The 15165-nt window shown below is 40.3% G+C and overlaps 1 protein-coding gene across 9 annotated transcripts in view; it reads left to right on the forward strand.

Annotated features, from left to right (window-relative positions):
- RABGAP1 (RAB GTPase activating protein 1) overlaps window positions 1-15165 on the forward strand; it is a 130572-nt gene that overhangs the window by 106954 nt on the left and 8453 nt on the right. For all 9 annotated transcript variants that reach the window (XM_073314400.1, XM_073314399.1, XM_073314403.1 and 6 more), the window contains 5 exons: window positions 3029-3070; window positions 3379-3507; window positions 8898-8990; window positions 10167-10277; window positions 14941-15045. In XM_073314400.1, coding sequence (XP_073170501.1) covers window positions 3029-3070; window positions 3379-3507; window positions 8898-8990; window positions 10167-10277; window positions 14941-15045 — 480 coding nt within the window. The remainder of the gene's footprint in view (window positions 1-3028; window positions 3071-3378; window positions 3508-8897; window positions 8991-10166; window positions 10278-14940; window positions 15046-15165) is intronic.

Below are 15165 nucleotides of genomic sequence, written 5' to 3' on the forward strand. Positions count from 1 at the left end.
GGGAAGGTGGCTTGGGGTTGTGGGCTATAAGCACTCTTTCTGGCTGTTTATGCTAAAATGATCACCAGTGAACTACTTGACTATGTTGCTCTTTAAGCCGTCGTCTTTATGTATTGGAGTTAGCCTCAAACAATAGACATGGAGTGTTATCTGCAGACTCAGGAAGGCAACATTGTGTCAACTTACATTTGGTATTTGAAAGTTTGAAGGTTGTCTTTGCCATTGAATGAGCTAGAGATTTAATTCTTCTTACATAAAAGCTTAGAATCTAGAGCACGATTCTTTGGCTAGAAGTGGATTCTGCTGCAAATTCCAGAGCTTCTGAAACAACTAGGCCCTGACCGTAGTGACCAAAAATGATTGCCATCTGTAAGTCCAGTATCAAGTGTGTCGGAGGTCTCACGACAGCAGATGGCACTGATAGCACTCAGTGATGGTACTATCACCCAAGAGGCCCGAGATTGCATAGGCCATAGAGGTGATCCCTCCAAGTGAGGCTACAGTCATGTTGCCTGAGTGGTGTGTAGGGAAAGCTCGTTGGACTGTCAATATAGCGACTCTCATTAACATAAAATTATTGTAAAATGTTGGATGTTTCTGTCTAAACTCCCCCTCAGAGACTTTAGAGCAGAGCTGACAACAGCAGAACAGCCATTGTAGAGTGTGTGTGTGTGTGCTGGAACAGGGGGACACAGTACAATCAAATACAGCGTAACAAGTATTTTGCCAGAGGAAGCTGTACAGCAGAAAAACTACTTTTCTAAAACGTAAGCAAATGGGAGAATATAAATGTGTACCAGACTGAGGTGGAGAGATGCTTACTCTTTAAAGAGAACTGGCTCCCAAACCATCCTGATGGAAACAAACTGCACTAAAGATGTGTCCCTAGACTGAGGACACTACAAAATACAGAGGGGGGGAGTCTTATGCTTCCCCATGGTACCTGGGGTTGTGAGGCTCCTCACTATCACCTGCCCTTGTGAGGAAGCCTTGTCTGTGCCTGCTAGGGGTCAGCTCCCTGATTCCACTGGCCACAGACAACACAAGCACTCCCCTCTCAGCATACGCAGGCTCCGCTGTCCCTCTGCAAGGTAGCAATAGGTGAACTCCAACCCATGAGCCCTCCGAGCAACTCCCTGGAGTGTCTAGCCCCTGCTCCACTGGGCACACAGCATTCACAGATTCGCTGTTCCCAAAGAAGCAGTGGGCTCTAGTTTACCAGCTTCACGTCAGATCACTGCTTGGTTTAACACACGGCACTTAGACGTGTTAATAATGAAAACAAGCAAGAGTTTATTTAACAAAGTAAAACATAATCCCAACTATACGTGCAAAGTGATGAGGTCTAAAATAGCTGTTACCACTCAAGAAAGAGATCTTGGAGTCATTGTGGATAGTTCTCTGAAAACATCCTCTCAATGTAAAGTAGCAATCAAAAAAGCAAACAATTTTAGGAACCATTAAGAAAGAGATAAGACAGAAAATAAACGCGATAAATCCATGGTACACCCACTCCTTGAATACTGCATGCAGTTCTGGTCAACCCATCTCAAAAACAGATATATCAGAATTGGAAACGGTACAGAGAAGGGCAACAAAAATGATTAAGGGTGTGGAATGGCTTCCATATACTGAGAGATTAAAAAGACTGGGACTTTTCCGCTGGAAAAGAGATGACTAATACTGTGTACTGATTACACAGTATTAGTGTCTGATAGAGGACTATAAAAACCAAGGGTGAGTTAATGAAATGAATAGGCAGCAGATTTAAAACAAACTTCTTCACACAACGCACAGTCAACCTACAAAACTTGTTGCTAGGGGATGTTGTAAAGGGCAAAACTATAACGGGGTTCAAAAAAGAATTAGGTAAGTTCCTGGAGGATAGGTCCATCAATAACTATTAGCCAAGATGTCAGGGATGCAACTCCATGCTCTGGATGTTCCTAGCTGCCAGAAGCTGGGAGTGGACAATAGGGGATGGATCACTTGCTGACTGCCCTGTTCTGTCCATTCTCTCTGAAGCATCTGGCATTGGTGACTGTTGGAAAACAGGATTCTGGGCTAGATGGACCATTGGTCTGACCCAGTATAGCCGTTCTTATATACTTACATTTTGCAGTGCTTAGCATGACCAGTGGGCTACTGGCTCTTGGTAGAGACCTTACATGCCGCCCTTTGGTTAACTTGTGCATATACTTGACTCAAGGGATCCCTGTAAAACTCTGTGCCCTCTGCCAGTTGGCACAAAGAGGTTCCTGGGTCATAGGGAGTCCTTCCATCCCTCAGAGATCACAGAACTCCAGCTATACGCCAGGTACCACATAGTAGTGTCTGCCTGTCCTCCCTTCTCCCCTCATCCTTTGAGGTGAAAGGGTGGGTGTAACAGGAGGAATGTTTTCCTGACTGAGTTTTAGACAAGTGAAAGACATGTTTCTTGTGTGGTTTAGGGCCCCTTTAGCCAGTGGCTCTGCCACCTGCAGAACTCAATGTACTAAGGTGACACAACTCCACATTATACGAAGATACCTTCTTACTGGCTATTAATTTACAGCAGCTTTTGCTGGGACCTGTAGCTTTGTTGGTTACTATTTTATGTTGCTAAATGCATGAATTGCATTTGGAGCCCTGCCCTGAGCTCCCCACAATCTACTGGACTATGTAGTTTTCCTAAAAGGATCTTTTATTATTAGACTAAACATAAAGACAAAGGAAGTTTGGAAAAATTCTTTTCTCCATCAGGCAAAGGGAAGCTGAGCGAGGAGAGGCTGGAGTGTGTGTTTGAGGCAGATCCTTTTGCTATCTGCAAAGTGCCATGCACAGGGGATTTTTGCCTTATTGCTTGTGAGTTTAGTCTCAAGGGCTTTGATCTGATGAAGCTACTGCTTACATTTTTATGCTACATTCCCATTTTAATACAAGCAAGTAAAAATATGTAAATTTAAGGTGTTGGAATAAAGTAATAGCCTGGCTTGTAAATATTGAAAATGTTGACTTATTCGTGTTTTTCTTTCCTTTCTCTCTTTAGGGAATAAGTGTTATTTTTAATGTTGCACTGGGATTATTAAAAGTGAGTATCCAACTTTAACATTTTTTCATTTAATACATCACCATGAACTGGCTGTGTTACAAAAATACTATAATCAGAAATCTTCCTGTATTGTTCTTGTTGCTGTTTGGCATGCACTGCCTTTGCGGCTGTGCCATGTGGAAAATGTCCTATTGTGCAAGTGGAAACACCTATTGCTATTTTAAGAAGATTAAAAGATACTTTCTCTTGATCTTAACAAAATAGCTGTTTCATTTTATTAGCATGTTATTGAAGCTATTTTTCAAAATACGTTTTGCAAATATTGTTTCCTTTCTGTATGTTTCTAGACTACCAAGGATGACCTGTTATTGACAGACTTTGAGGGGGCTTTAAAGTTCTTCCGTGTACAGCTGCCCAAGAGATATCGGTCAGAGGAAAATGCAAAAAAGCTGATGGAGTTAGCTTGCAATATGAAGGTAAACATGTGAGGCCAGCAAGTTGTTCTCAGCATTTGTCTATCCCGTATATATGGGGGTGGGAGGAGGGTTCACATATAACTTTGATTTATCTACCCCTAAATGCAAATATTCTAGATGCTTTGCAATGAAACAAATAGAGTTAAGTGACTAAAACCACGCCAATAAAGTTTAAAATCTGCGTAAAACTACACATATTGCATATGCAGAAAATTTATTTGCTCAAGTCTTTCTCCAGTGATTTCTGCTAAATGGCCAGCAGCATCTCTCCTGGAGACAACTGGGAATAACGCACTTGAAACAAAGCAAACAGTGCAGAAGCAGAAAATATGGTCCTTTGGGATGGAACAGAGCTATATTTAATTGTATACTACAGCAAGGAGCTCATTAAAAATGCATTGATAGGTACTATAAATTCTGTCTGTATATCTACTTCGGAGGTAAATGGAAGATGACCCTGCATTTAAAATTTCCCAAATTAATCAAGATTGGCCAAGTGATCCTGAAGCTTTTATGTTCCTAATGTTAACTTCTTTTAGCTTCTGTTAAAAATCCTCCGCAAGTTGAGTGCTTGAAACTATTTTAAACCTGAGATTCTACAGTGGGCTGTAGCAGGTTAATGGGAGGGAAGTTTTACACTATAAGCATTGAGTTTAAAAAGGTCTCCTCTATAGTGAAATTAACCTAAGTGCTGGCAAAACTGTGTGTGGCGCTGTCTGCAGAAACTGCTGCACCTGCATTGCAGCTAGTTTGAAACTCTTAAATAATGTAGAAAGCTTTGTTTTTCTCTGAGCAGCCCAAGTGGGAGGTTCACAGTATCACTCTTCCTTTTGGCTCTTCATTTGTAGACTAACTGAGTGTATAAGACATGCTGTTTAAAACCAGTGCTCTGGCATGTACCACACGTGTTTTGTGTGCAGATACTTCTGAATCTTTCATAAGTGCCTTATAGTTTAAAAAGAGTGCTGTTCTCTGTGGAGTAACCATCTAACCTAAGGTTTCTCTTATCACGAGTGTAGTTATTGTTTGACTTCTCCCCAGAGTTGCTGCATAAGCTAATAAGATTGTACTTGACATACAGTCAATGTTATCAAAAGTTTGGGAAATACTGAGGGTGGCCAGACTTGATGCTTGCACTTATGGTCAGTTGTGAAAGCACGAATGGGAAGTTATTTAACATTAAGTAGGCTGAGCTGAACTATGCAAAGAGTTGTAGGGATTACAATAACATGAAGATGGAATGCAGTTGAAGCCATGTTGGTCCCAGGATATTAGAGAGACAAGGTGAGCAAGGTAATAATCTTTTATTGGACCAACTTCTGTTGGTGAGAGAGATTCTCTCACCCACCTTGTCTCATTGAGATGGAACACCCAAATACTGTATCAATCATAACCAAGGAGGTTCTATGCAACACCATCAATTCTAGCCACATGAGCCTAGACCTTGAAGTCTGAATGGTATGTAATAGCCACCCAATATTGAGCTCCCTGATAGAAGATTATGAAGCCCTCAGGGCCTGTACGACAGCCAGCCCAAGTGAAAAGTTTTGTGTGTTTAAGAGCCAGGAGGATTAACATAAACACTATTTAGTAGCTTTTTTAAAACTGATTACTTACGTTGACAGAGAACTGAAGCCCTGCTTTCTCTTCAAGTGACAAGGAGCTTGCATCATTATTAAAAACCCACAATGCTGACCTAGGCTTGTACTTTCTGACTGTACTGGAGGCTAACTCCTCATCAAACTTTTGCATTTAAAATAATTTAACATTGCTAAGTTTCAACTAAGTGGCACAATTTAATAAACAACCTCTGCCTTTTTTTTTACTCAGTAATTTAAGACAAAACCAGTTTACCTTAGTGTAAAAGGCACAGCTAAAACCTTGAGAATTTCACTTTTTTTTTTTTTTTTTTTGGCTTTAAAATTCCAGAAAAGAGTTGGAAGAAAATTAGTTTTAAAAAGCATTCAGCCAAAATTTAATTCAAACCTGCGTAGACACCAGTTATCAGGGATGCTTTGTGAGTAATGAAATTTGTACTGCCACAATGCAAAAAGGGAACTATGTGACTCATTAGAGAAGGTCCTTCTGATCAAAACGACTCTCTAATTAGAAATAGCAAAGATACCAAATTCTGAAACCCAGAACTTAGAATTGGTGTCTGCCACAGAACCAAGTTGAGGTCCATCACACTCCGATTTAGTTAACTGTAGCATCATCAAGGTTTGCCAGGGGATCAAATACGTGCTGCAAATTGATTCCAACTCTGTCATTACAAAGGAGGCTCTGGTCCGCAAATGTAATTGCCTTACTATTAATGTATCCTTTGTATTAATTAATAATTCCTATTTAATAATAGCTGTATGACAAAGTACTTCTCTGGGAGATATTTCATACAGTTCTATTGCTTGAGGTGAACAAAAATGTCTCAGATAGAAATTGTCTACCAGACCCTATTACTTAATGTAATTATGTAAAATGGATGTAGCCTTTGACGCTGGGAATAAGGATATCCTGGCAGTTAATGGTAATGAACCCTGCATTAATTCACAGTGAAAGTCAACATCTTCTCTTTAATCGAATCAAACTGTAAATATTGCAACTAAACCTTTAAACCACCACTTTAAAAGAAACGTTTAAACTAGATTCCCAAAACACCCCTTCTGTAGTGTCCCCTTTATAGCTGTGATCATTTGTTTCTGAAATAGAGCTGTCTTATGTTTTTAAAGGAAACTTTCTAACTTCTTATGACAGTTTTAGATATATATTTTATATATATAATTTAACTATATATGCCAAGTTCTTGGGCAAAACCATTGGTGTTGGCACAAAACTTCTTTATACTTACAACATGGCTAAAGGAGCTCAGTATGCTGCTAGAGTCTAAGCATAGTATGTAAACATTCCTGGGCATCTGGGTTTTCCAAAGCTCTTTGCTCCACATTTGCCCACTCCACTGCAGGCTCTCTACATAGACCTCAAAATGGCAGTTAACGGGTTTGTACTCAGTTCTGATCCAAAACCTGTGTAAGAAAAGGGAATAAGCAGGATGAAGATGACCCAGTCTTGCTGATTACAGACAGCATTGATATTAAATATGCGTCTGGCTAATATCGTGTGCACCACTTGCATTGCCAAGAGTGCATTCGCACATTTTACCTTTCACTTTTCACAGCAAGAACTTCGTTCATTTTCCCCTTCCCACTGCTGCCTAGGCTCCTGTTGTTTCCAGTGCACCATGAACTAATGGCACAGCACAGATAATGTATTGTATAGTCTTCCCAGATGCCATCTGCATTGAAAGAGTTAACAGAATATGGAAGGCTGCTGGAGAGAATGCAGGTTGCAACACTGGGCTCTGAGCAAAAGCCCAATGCTTGCAGCTCTCACCCACACACACACTTTTCTTTCCTTTTTTTAATTGGAATGCTGCATGTAATTGGTTTGACTTAAAATATAAGCCCAAAATATAAGCCCATTATAAAATATAAGTCAAAAAAAATCTCTTGCTTTTTACCTGAAAATGCTTTTGAACAGAAAAGGCCCTGATGTCAAGCTGAATCATTTATAGGATGTAGCCTGGCTGAGGCATTGTGATTACAACAGCATTCTGCTGAAAAGGAGGTCAGCGAATGATGAGCGTGAAATAATGCTAGATTCTTAAGGTCACGCTTCATTGTTACAGTGAAATGTAAAAAGAGCCACTGCGACCTTCCCTGCCCCAGAAAAACTAGAATTTGGGATTCCTGCCTCCTCTGTGTCTCACAATGCAAATTCCAAGATTTCTGTTGCCATTCCCCTCGCGCTGTTCCCACTGGGGCTGTTATGAGATATATTGGTGATCATCACAAAAAGATCCTTGTGATCACCCAGTAACTCATATCTAGAGCGAAGATTGGTTCTGATACACTCAGAAGTGTGGTGAGTTGAATACATTGGGGGGTGTGCTTATTTCCTTCCTTTTCGTGTTGCTGGCTGCCTCCCTCCTCAGTGTTTAACATTCTCACTAATGTGAGATTCAGCATATAAAAGCCAGGACATGTTTCAATAAGTCCTAATACAGTGAAACAAACTACTTGTTAAGATTTTAACCCTTTCCTGAGAATGAAATTAGTTCCTAAAGATCCCTTGTAAGTGTTTATTAAGCTGTTTACTCTTTATTTTTCCTGATTAACTCTAATAACTGTAATTGTACTATTCAGAGATGCCAGCTAAGGAAGTTGAAAAATTTCAGTCGAAATCTAGTTAAAACATTTCTATAGGAATCTCACTAGAGGGAGCCTAGCTCTCAGTTTTCTGCAGTTCGTTCATCTTGGGCAAGACTGTTAATGATAAAGTAGGAAATAACCATAAACCGATTTTCATATGTTTGTCTTATTCTTTTGCAAAATATTTGTTTATTAAACATTAAAATCTTGTCAAACAAGTACTTTTAAAAAAAGTTAGCCATCCCCGTTTATCATTTAGCTAGCTTACTGAGATAATAGTAAGGTCCAGCAGCCTTTGATCATTGGAGACCCATTGTAAATCAGTGCTAGGCCACAAGTGAAGTGAGCCTGGTGGTCTCAGCATAGGCTGTATTGCTAAGCTACTACAGTACTTGGCATGTCTCCGGGCCTCAACACAAGGAGAGGCTCTGGTGGGGTGGATTTTGTTTAAAGATTTTTCTGTGTCTTATGTAATTGTAGTGTCTGAGCAGCACGTATGCATTAATGAATTTATCAACACCTCTGTGAGGAAGAGGAGGATTCTGACCTCCATTTTACAGATGGGAATACCGGGGCAGTGATTCTCGTTTGCTCAAGGTCACAAAGGGAGGGAATGTCTGACAGAGCTGGGGGGAGAACTCAGATCTCCTGAGTTCCAGAATGGTGCCTTACCTGCTTGTTACCAGACCATCATTTTTCTCTGTCCTTCTCTCCCTTTGGTGCTGATGTAGTCTGTTGTGGCTTGACTGAGATGCACAGGCAGCCCTGGGATTGGAGATTTTTTAAGTCAGGTATGAGCTAGCAGAGCGGTGTGATGAACCTTGCTCAGGCCATTCCTGTTTTAGCAGTTTCATAAAAAGCAAAGAAAATGTGTATGCATGATGTTAAAAATTACCGCTGAAGAGGCAGCCTTAAAACCTCAACCTCATCAAATAAACACCTGTGCTCTAAAGAAGGCAGGAAGAGAGAGAATATTTATTTGATTACATTGAATAAGTCAAAATTCTTTGGCCAGTTCTAATTACTTCACTCTCAGAATAGATGGGAAACATTTTAATCATATTTTGTAGCAGACAGGTGTTGCCTGAGGTTTGCACCACTGACACTTTGTGAAATAAATGTGTATTCTTTTCCATGAGAGAAGAATGGAACTGGCCAGGAACTAACATGTTTTGTTTAATTTAGATTGGTCAGAAGAAGTTGAAGAAATATGAAAAGGAATATCATACCATGAGAGAGCAACAAGCACAACAGGAGGATCCTATAGAAAGATTTGAGGTAACACACTGCACACCTAGGTCAGTTTGAGGTCTCTCAGGAAAGTCCTGCTCCAAATTCTGTTTCTTTCAGTTTTCTCTTTATTTGCCAGCATGCAGAGATTTTGATAGGACAGGTTAATTCTGCCAAATGAACATGAAAGAAATGCCTATTTGTGTTGATCAGCAGGGACGTTCCGGGGCAAGCCCCTTCATAAAATGTTTCCATTAAATTGAAGGGCAGGTTAGTGCAGATATATATTTTTGCACTTGGGTTCATAAAACTGCCTCAGAAGAGTCCATTTGTGTAATATGCTGATTGCACCAAGTGCCAGATATTTAAACAATCAATCAATCAATCAATTCTGGTGGGTATAAGCCAGCTCACTGCCATAAAGTCTTCACTCTCCTCCCCCTGTGACACATGTTGCATGCTGTGAAATACTGAGTCTATTTTTCAGGGTATAAACATTTCAAGTGAAGTTTCTATCCATGTGTTTGCCAGGAGCTGTAGCCTCCCTCCTCGATTATGGTTGTGACAGAGCAGTGTTGTTTAAGCGAGAAAACAGCTGAGCAGTCTCCACATACTCCCCCCCCCACCCTGTTCTCTGCAGCACCCCCCTCACCCCTCCTTTCACAGCACACAACGTTTATCCCGAGCCTTGGAGGGGAATGTGTGTGGGAATATTGGCAGTGGACTCTCACCCCCACCTCTCTGCTGCCTGAAGCTTTTCTACATCTCAGTTAGCTTCCCAGCAATGGCTAAGCAGAGTTGCTAATAAATAGCTGCTTCTCAAAGGTCATTTTTTGCTTAACTATTTTATATTCATAATATGGTTAGCTATTTGTTGTCACTAAAATACATGCAGCCAGAAATGAATTTCCAGGCTAGTCTTACAGTGTGAATGTGTGAGCTGAGATGACAGGTTTTAGAGTAGCAGCCGTGTTAGTCTGTATCCGCAAAAAGAAAAGGAGGACTTGTGGCACCTTGGAGACTAACAAATTTATTTGAGCATAAGCTTTCGTGAGCTACAGCTCACTTCAGCCATGAAGCTTATGGTCAAATAAATTTGTTAGTCTCTAAGGTGCCACAAGTCCTCCTTTTCTTTTTGTGAGCTGAGAGGCACTCAAAATGGTTTCTGGTACACAAACTCCTTGAGAGAGCTTTTTTTAAACTCAGGTTTTTTGTTTCCAATAGCGAGAGAACCGGCGACTGCAAGAAGCAAATATGAGGCTTGAACAAGAAAATGATGATCTTGCACACGAATTGGTCACCAGCAAGATTGCACTGCGAAAGGATTTAGATAATGTAAGGCAAAACATTTCCCTCTGCTCTTGGGTGCAGTAATGCAAAACTTCATTTCTATTTACTTCTCTCATTTAATTCTTAATGTCTCATTGCGGGTGTCCGTAGATGGATCATGCTCTTACAATTACTTTGTAAACCTGCATTTTCTACGTATGAGACTGATAAATTTCTCATTATTTCTTTACCTTGGGATGTTTTTCCATTTATCTTTTGCCTTCAGGCCTATGGATTGCTTATACATTTATAACGGAAAGCCTACTACCGTGGCCAGGATCCTGTCAGGTCTCACGAGTTAAGCAGGGGCAGGTTTGGCCATTTATTGATTTGGAGACCTTTAAAGGACATTCAACAAGTGGTGGTGTTGATGTAAGCGTAATTCTTCTTTCCAAGTCAGTACTAGATGATTATCCCAGCATGGCACTAGGCTGCACTATGCTGCTGAAGGTCCCATCTGAAGGATACCTAAAACTGAGGCTCTGACACCCATGGTCATGAAAAGAGCCTACGGTCATTTGACGGAGAGAAGAGGTATTGGCTCCTTCATGGAGCCAAATTCCTACTTGGAAAGTTGCATTCTGACTTCCTAGATATCCCCTTGCGTGTAAATCGGCAGTGTTGTTCTTCCCCTCATGTTGTGTAGGGTAACTGGTGCAAGATGGCGTCTGTGTTTGCCACAGACATGGCTGAGCAATTGCTATATGTATAGACTGTAAAAACCATCTTGGTCTTGCAGGATGCAGGTGCTTCTCGCTCTTTATTGTTTTTGCCACTATGTTGGATAAGAGACAGTAGTAGCTGGAGTCTAGAAAGCCCATTTTCTCAGCCTTCGTGAAATTATGGTGGCTTCTGTATTCTGACTTTTCTGGCAGTCGTTCACTGTCAGCAAAGCACTTAAGAACCCCTAAGTCCCTTTGACTTTCAATGGGACTTAGACCCTTAAGTCTCTTAGGTGCTTTTCAAAATTTCATCCTGTGTGTTTTGGCTTGCTGAAGTCTGCCAATATGGATTGAATTTATTATGACTCTTCTCTTCCCCTCGCCCCCCAATGTATTTGCAGTCACCTTGGTCATTTCCCATATCAATAGTTTTCTAAAGGCAAATCCACTGGAGGGTACATTCTTGTACTGATCAAGTATTTACGTGTGTGTGAGAGAACACCCTTGATGCTAAAAATTAACGTCTTCAAAGATTCTTATAAAACTCAGTTGTCTTCTTGTTCCATGTTCATTTTGCACAGGTGCTTCGATTCCAGTTGTGTTACTTGAATTTTTCTTTGCTGTCTCTTCCCTTCATGTCATATTTAGATAATCACATTGGGGATGTTTTGCAAGGATATACTTTTCCAGAAACACAGCAAGGACTGAAACACTGCCTTAGACAGCACACATGGTAGGGCAAAATGACCTGGCATTTCTGCTGCTGCCTCTAAAGTGACGTAGATATTACCAATCCCCCTGGAAATATGTGGGAAAGAGAGAAAGTGCTTGTGTCATACCATTCTCATTCTGTATGAAGATACATGCATTTGTGAATCCCAGCGGAAGCTGGCTTTTGGAAATTGTATAAGCCAGGATTTGACCGACTTTAAAGTGTTTCAACTTAGCAACCTAAGTGAAGTAAGGATTCCCACTCTTTACTGGAAAAGTTTCTTCAGGAAAAATATTAGAAGTTCTTACTGTTTCACAGTGAGAATTTATACCAGTGGATGAATATTTTCTAGTGTTATGAAAACCTGCTATAAATATGAATATATATATATATATAAATTCCATTACCTTTTTGTTCTGGGCAGGAACATCACAAAATACCAGCATGTTAACCTTGTTACACCCCCTTTTCCATTTCAGCAAAGACATAACAGAGGAATATGAGGACAGCTGAGCAGTTGTGTTCAAAGGATGGGCCCCAACATAAAATGCACTGAAGGGATCATCTTTTGTTGCATTTGATATTCACTAGTAACTCCCTTGTGACCACTTGAACCCATATGAGACTTAGCTGTGCTGTAATGTTGACTTGATTATACAAAGCAGAATTAAGCCAAACCTCTGAGGTAGCCCATGGGATTTTGTTATAATCTGTCAATCCTCCAAAAATGGCTAAATGAAGTTGACAGAATTGCCCTTGAGGGGACTTACGTGATTTGATCCTAAACTCTAGGACCCTGGATTTTTTTAAACTCAGGATTAATTCTTCTAATTGGGCCCTGAGATCGTGTTCCATTTCAACTAGTCAGCTGACCTGGAAGAAAAGTACTAAAAGACATTGTGTAATACACCTTTTCTGATACCTTAAAGGCACATTTGCAATCTCTTAGCCTAGATAGATCAAAGCAAAGAGTGGAAATTAAGCAGCTTCCTTCATTTCCTGTATACTAGCCCAGAAATTAAGCTTCAGTCTTCTTTTGTTGGAGTCAGATGTCCAGTTTTCTTCAACTTCAAAACAATTAGGAGCCAACGGATATCGACAAGTCAGTCTCTTAGGATTGTGCCCCTATTTTTAAGGATCATCAAAACTTTAGTGGACTAAAATTCATTTTGTGATTCCCTTTCTTTGAAAGAGATTGAGACAGTTGCTTTCTGAAGTCTTTAAACCTTTTGAGTTATTGATCATATATATATATATATATATATATATATATATATATATATATATATATATATATATATATATATATATATCAGTAAATCTATCTGAGGCCTGAGTTATTGTATTTAAACAGCAACGCTGGAAAAGACGCATACCTTTGCAATAATGGTATTGAGTGATTTATCTTACGTGATTTTTTTAAATCAACCTAAGGAGCTTTTCAAGGCTGTTGTCAGTTCTGGTCTTTTCCAGTTTAATTTATCCTTCGTATTTTTACATCCCCGAAATGTATTTATCAAGGTCAGACTCATCATCATAGTAGATCTCGGAAGGAAAGTGAAGAAATGTGTTCTGTCTTACCTGATCAGAAAGATGAGTTAATGTACAGCTATGGTGGAGTTGTTTGTCATAGTACCGCACTGGTCCCTTGGGCTCAGATAGAAGGGAACTCAGTACCTTCTTCATGGGAGCAAGGAGTACTGTACTCGAAGATCATTTCAATCTTCTGTTCAATGTTCACATTGGGGGAAGGGATAGCTCAGTGGTTTGAGTATTGGCCTGCTAAAAACCCAGGGTTGTGAGTTCAATCCTTGAGGGGGCCATTTAGGGATCTGGGACAAAAATTGGGGATTGGTCCTGCTTTGAGCAGGGGGTTGGACTAGATGACCTCCTGAGGTCCCTTCCAACTTTCATATTCTATGATTTTCTGCCTGAGTATTGAGTACTTAGTAGAGAGGATTTTCATTGGACTGTTCTCATTTGCTTGTGTTAAATGCTGTTTTTAATACAAACTCTTCTGGGTGGCTTAAGAAATGAGGGGAGTAACTGCCTTCGTGGGCAGGTGTCATGTCTATTTTGATATGGTGAAGCTCTCCTGGGGCTTTCTTAATGAATGTATTCCCACCACAGCTTGGACATTTGCAAAGTGAACATGAGATTTGGATTGTTAAAGTATTTTATTATAGATCTTCTTTCAAATAGTTATCTGTTCTATGTCTTCCATTGTCCTTTAGTTTACTATTCTGGTCCCAGGCCCAAGTGAAAAGGGAGTAATTATTTCTCTAATTGGATTTCTTCCTGGGAGCAATCATTCAGATGCTGACTTTGCTGAGGCTGGTCAGTGAAATTAAAGAAGAGCTTTTGGAGGGAGGGTTATCTATGCAGAACAGAGACACCACACTGACTCCCAGTCTTCTACACTAACCACTATTAGCTATTTCTGAAGCATGTGCAGTGTGCCTGGCAGTACATAGGACATGAAAGAAGACATGTTATATGGCCCAGAAAGCTAAATCATTAAGGACTTTCTCCTTCTCACTCTCCCACCCCCCCCAAAAATGATTAATTTTTGCCTTTATATTGATGCAATTAAGCATCTGTCAGGTGCTATTTCCACCTTCATAAGAATAAGACTACAGGACTTGTCCGTTCACTCACATTAGGAGACCAGTTGTGGTTTACTGAGTTTTGTTGGTTATCAAGTGAATAGATGCAAATAAAAAGTCTCCCAATGTATTTTGTTCATGTATTTTAGCAAAGGTAATTTTGTTTTAATTTTCACCTGCATAGTTTACACAGACTCTCAAAATATACTAGGAACAGTCAGAGTCTTTGTAATAAGTTTTAGTTTTGTAATAAGTTGTAATAAGGTCTTGGTTTTGCGGTGTTTCTTCTGTTAAATGATGGTTGAGAAGTGGGGATCAGGGTCTCCTGTGAGAGTGGTCAGGGTGGGGAGTGCTACTGAGGTCTGCTTGATGGGAATAAGGATAATTGTGCAGCAGGCATGCAGTTTCCAGGGGAACTCTTTTTTCATATCGAAGCTGTAGGAAGCACCAAAAATGACAGATAATAAATTTGTTCTTGTGATGATCTGATATCAAAAATGGTCCCTTTATCTCCTTTGATGGTACTTGTAATCAAAACGAACAGTGTAGAATGAGGCTGCTGCCTTGGGAGAGTCCCGTGGGTCTGGTGTGCCACTGGATGCCAAGAAGCATAGGCACAATGGCGCATGCAGTTCTTTAGTGATGGGAAATCCTGTGCTTGATGTTCTGCTCTACGGTGTGTGTTTCAGGCAGAGGAAAAGGCGGATGCGCTGAATAAGGAATTGCTAATGACCAAACAGAAGTTAATTGATGCAGAAGAAGAAAAAAGGCGACTAGAAGAGGAGTCTGCTCAGGTTATGGGCGTTTCTGTTGCTTTCACGTTTCTGTAGAGCATGGAAATTAAGAAAACGAGACCTGTATAGGAAGGGCTTATCGTTCCAAGTTATCCTTGTGCCTCTCGTGCAGTGTAAAAA

This window comes from Lepidochelys kempii, chromosome 16, assembly GCF_965140285.1.
Source record: "Lepidochelys kempii isolate rLepKem1 chromosome 16, rLepKem1.hap1, whole genome shotgun sequence".
NCBI lineage: Eukaryota > Metazoa > Chordata > Testudines > Cheloniidae > Lepidochelys > Lepidochelys kempii.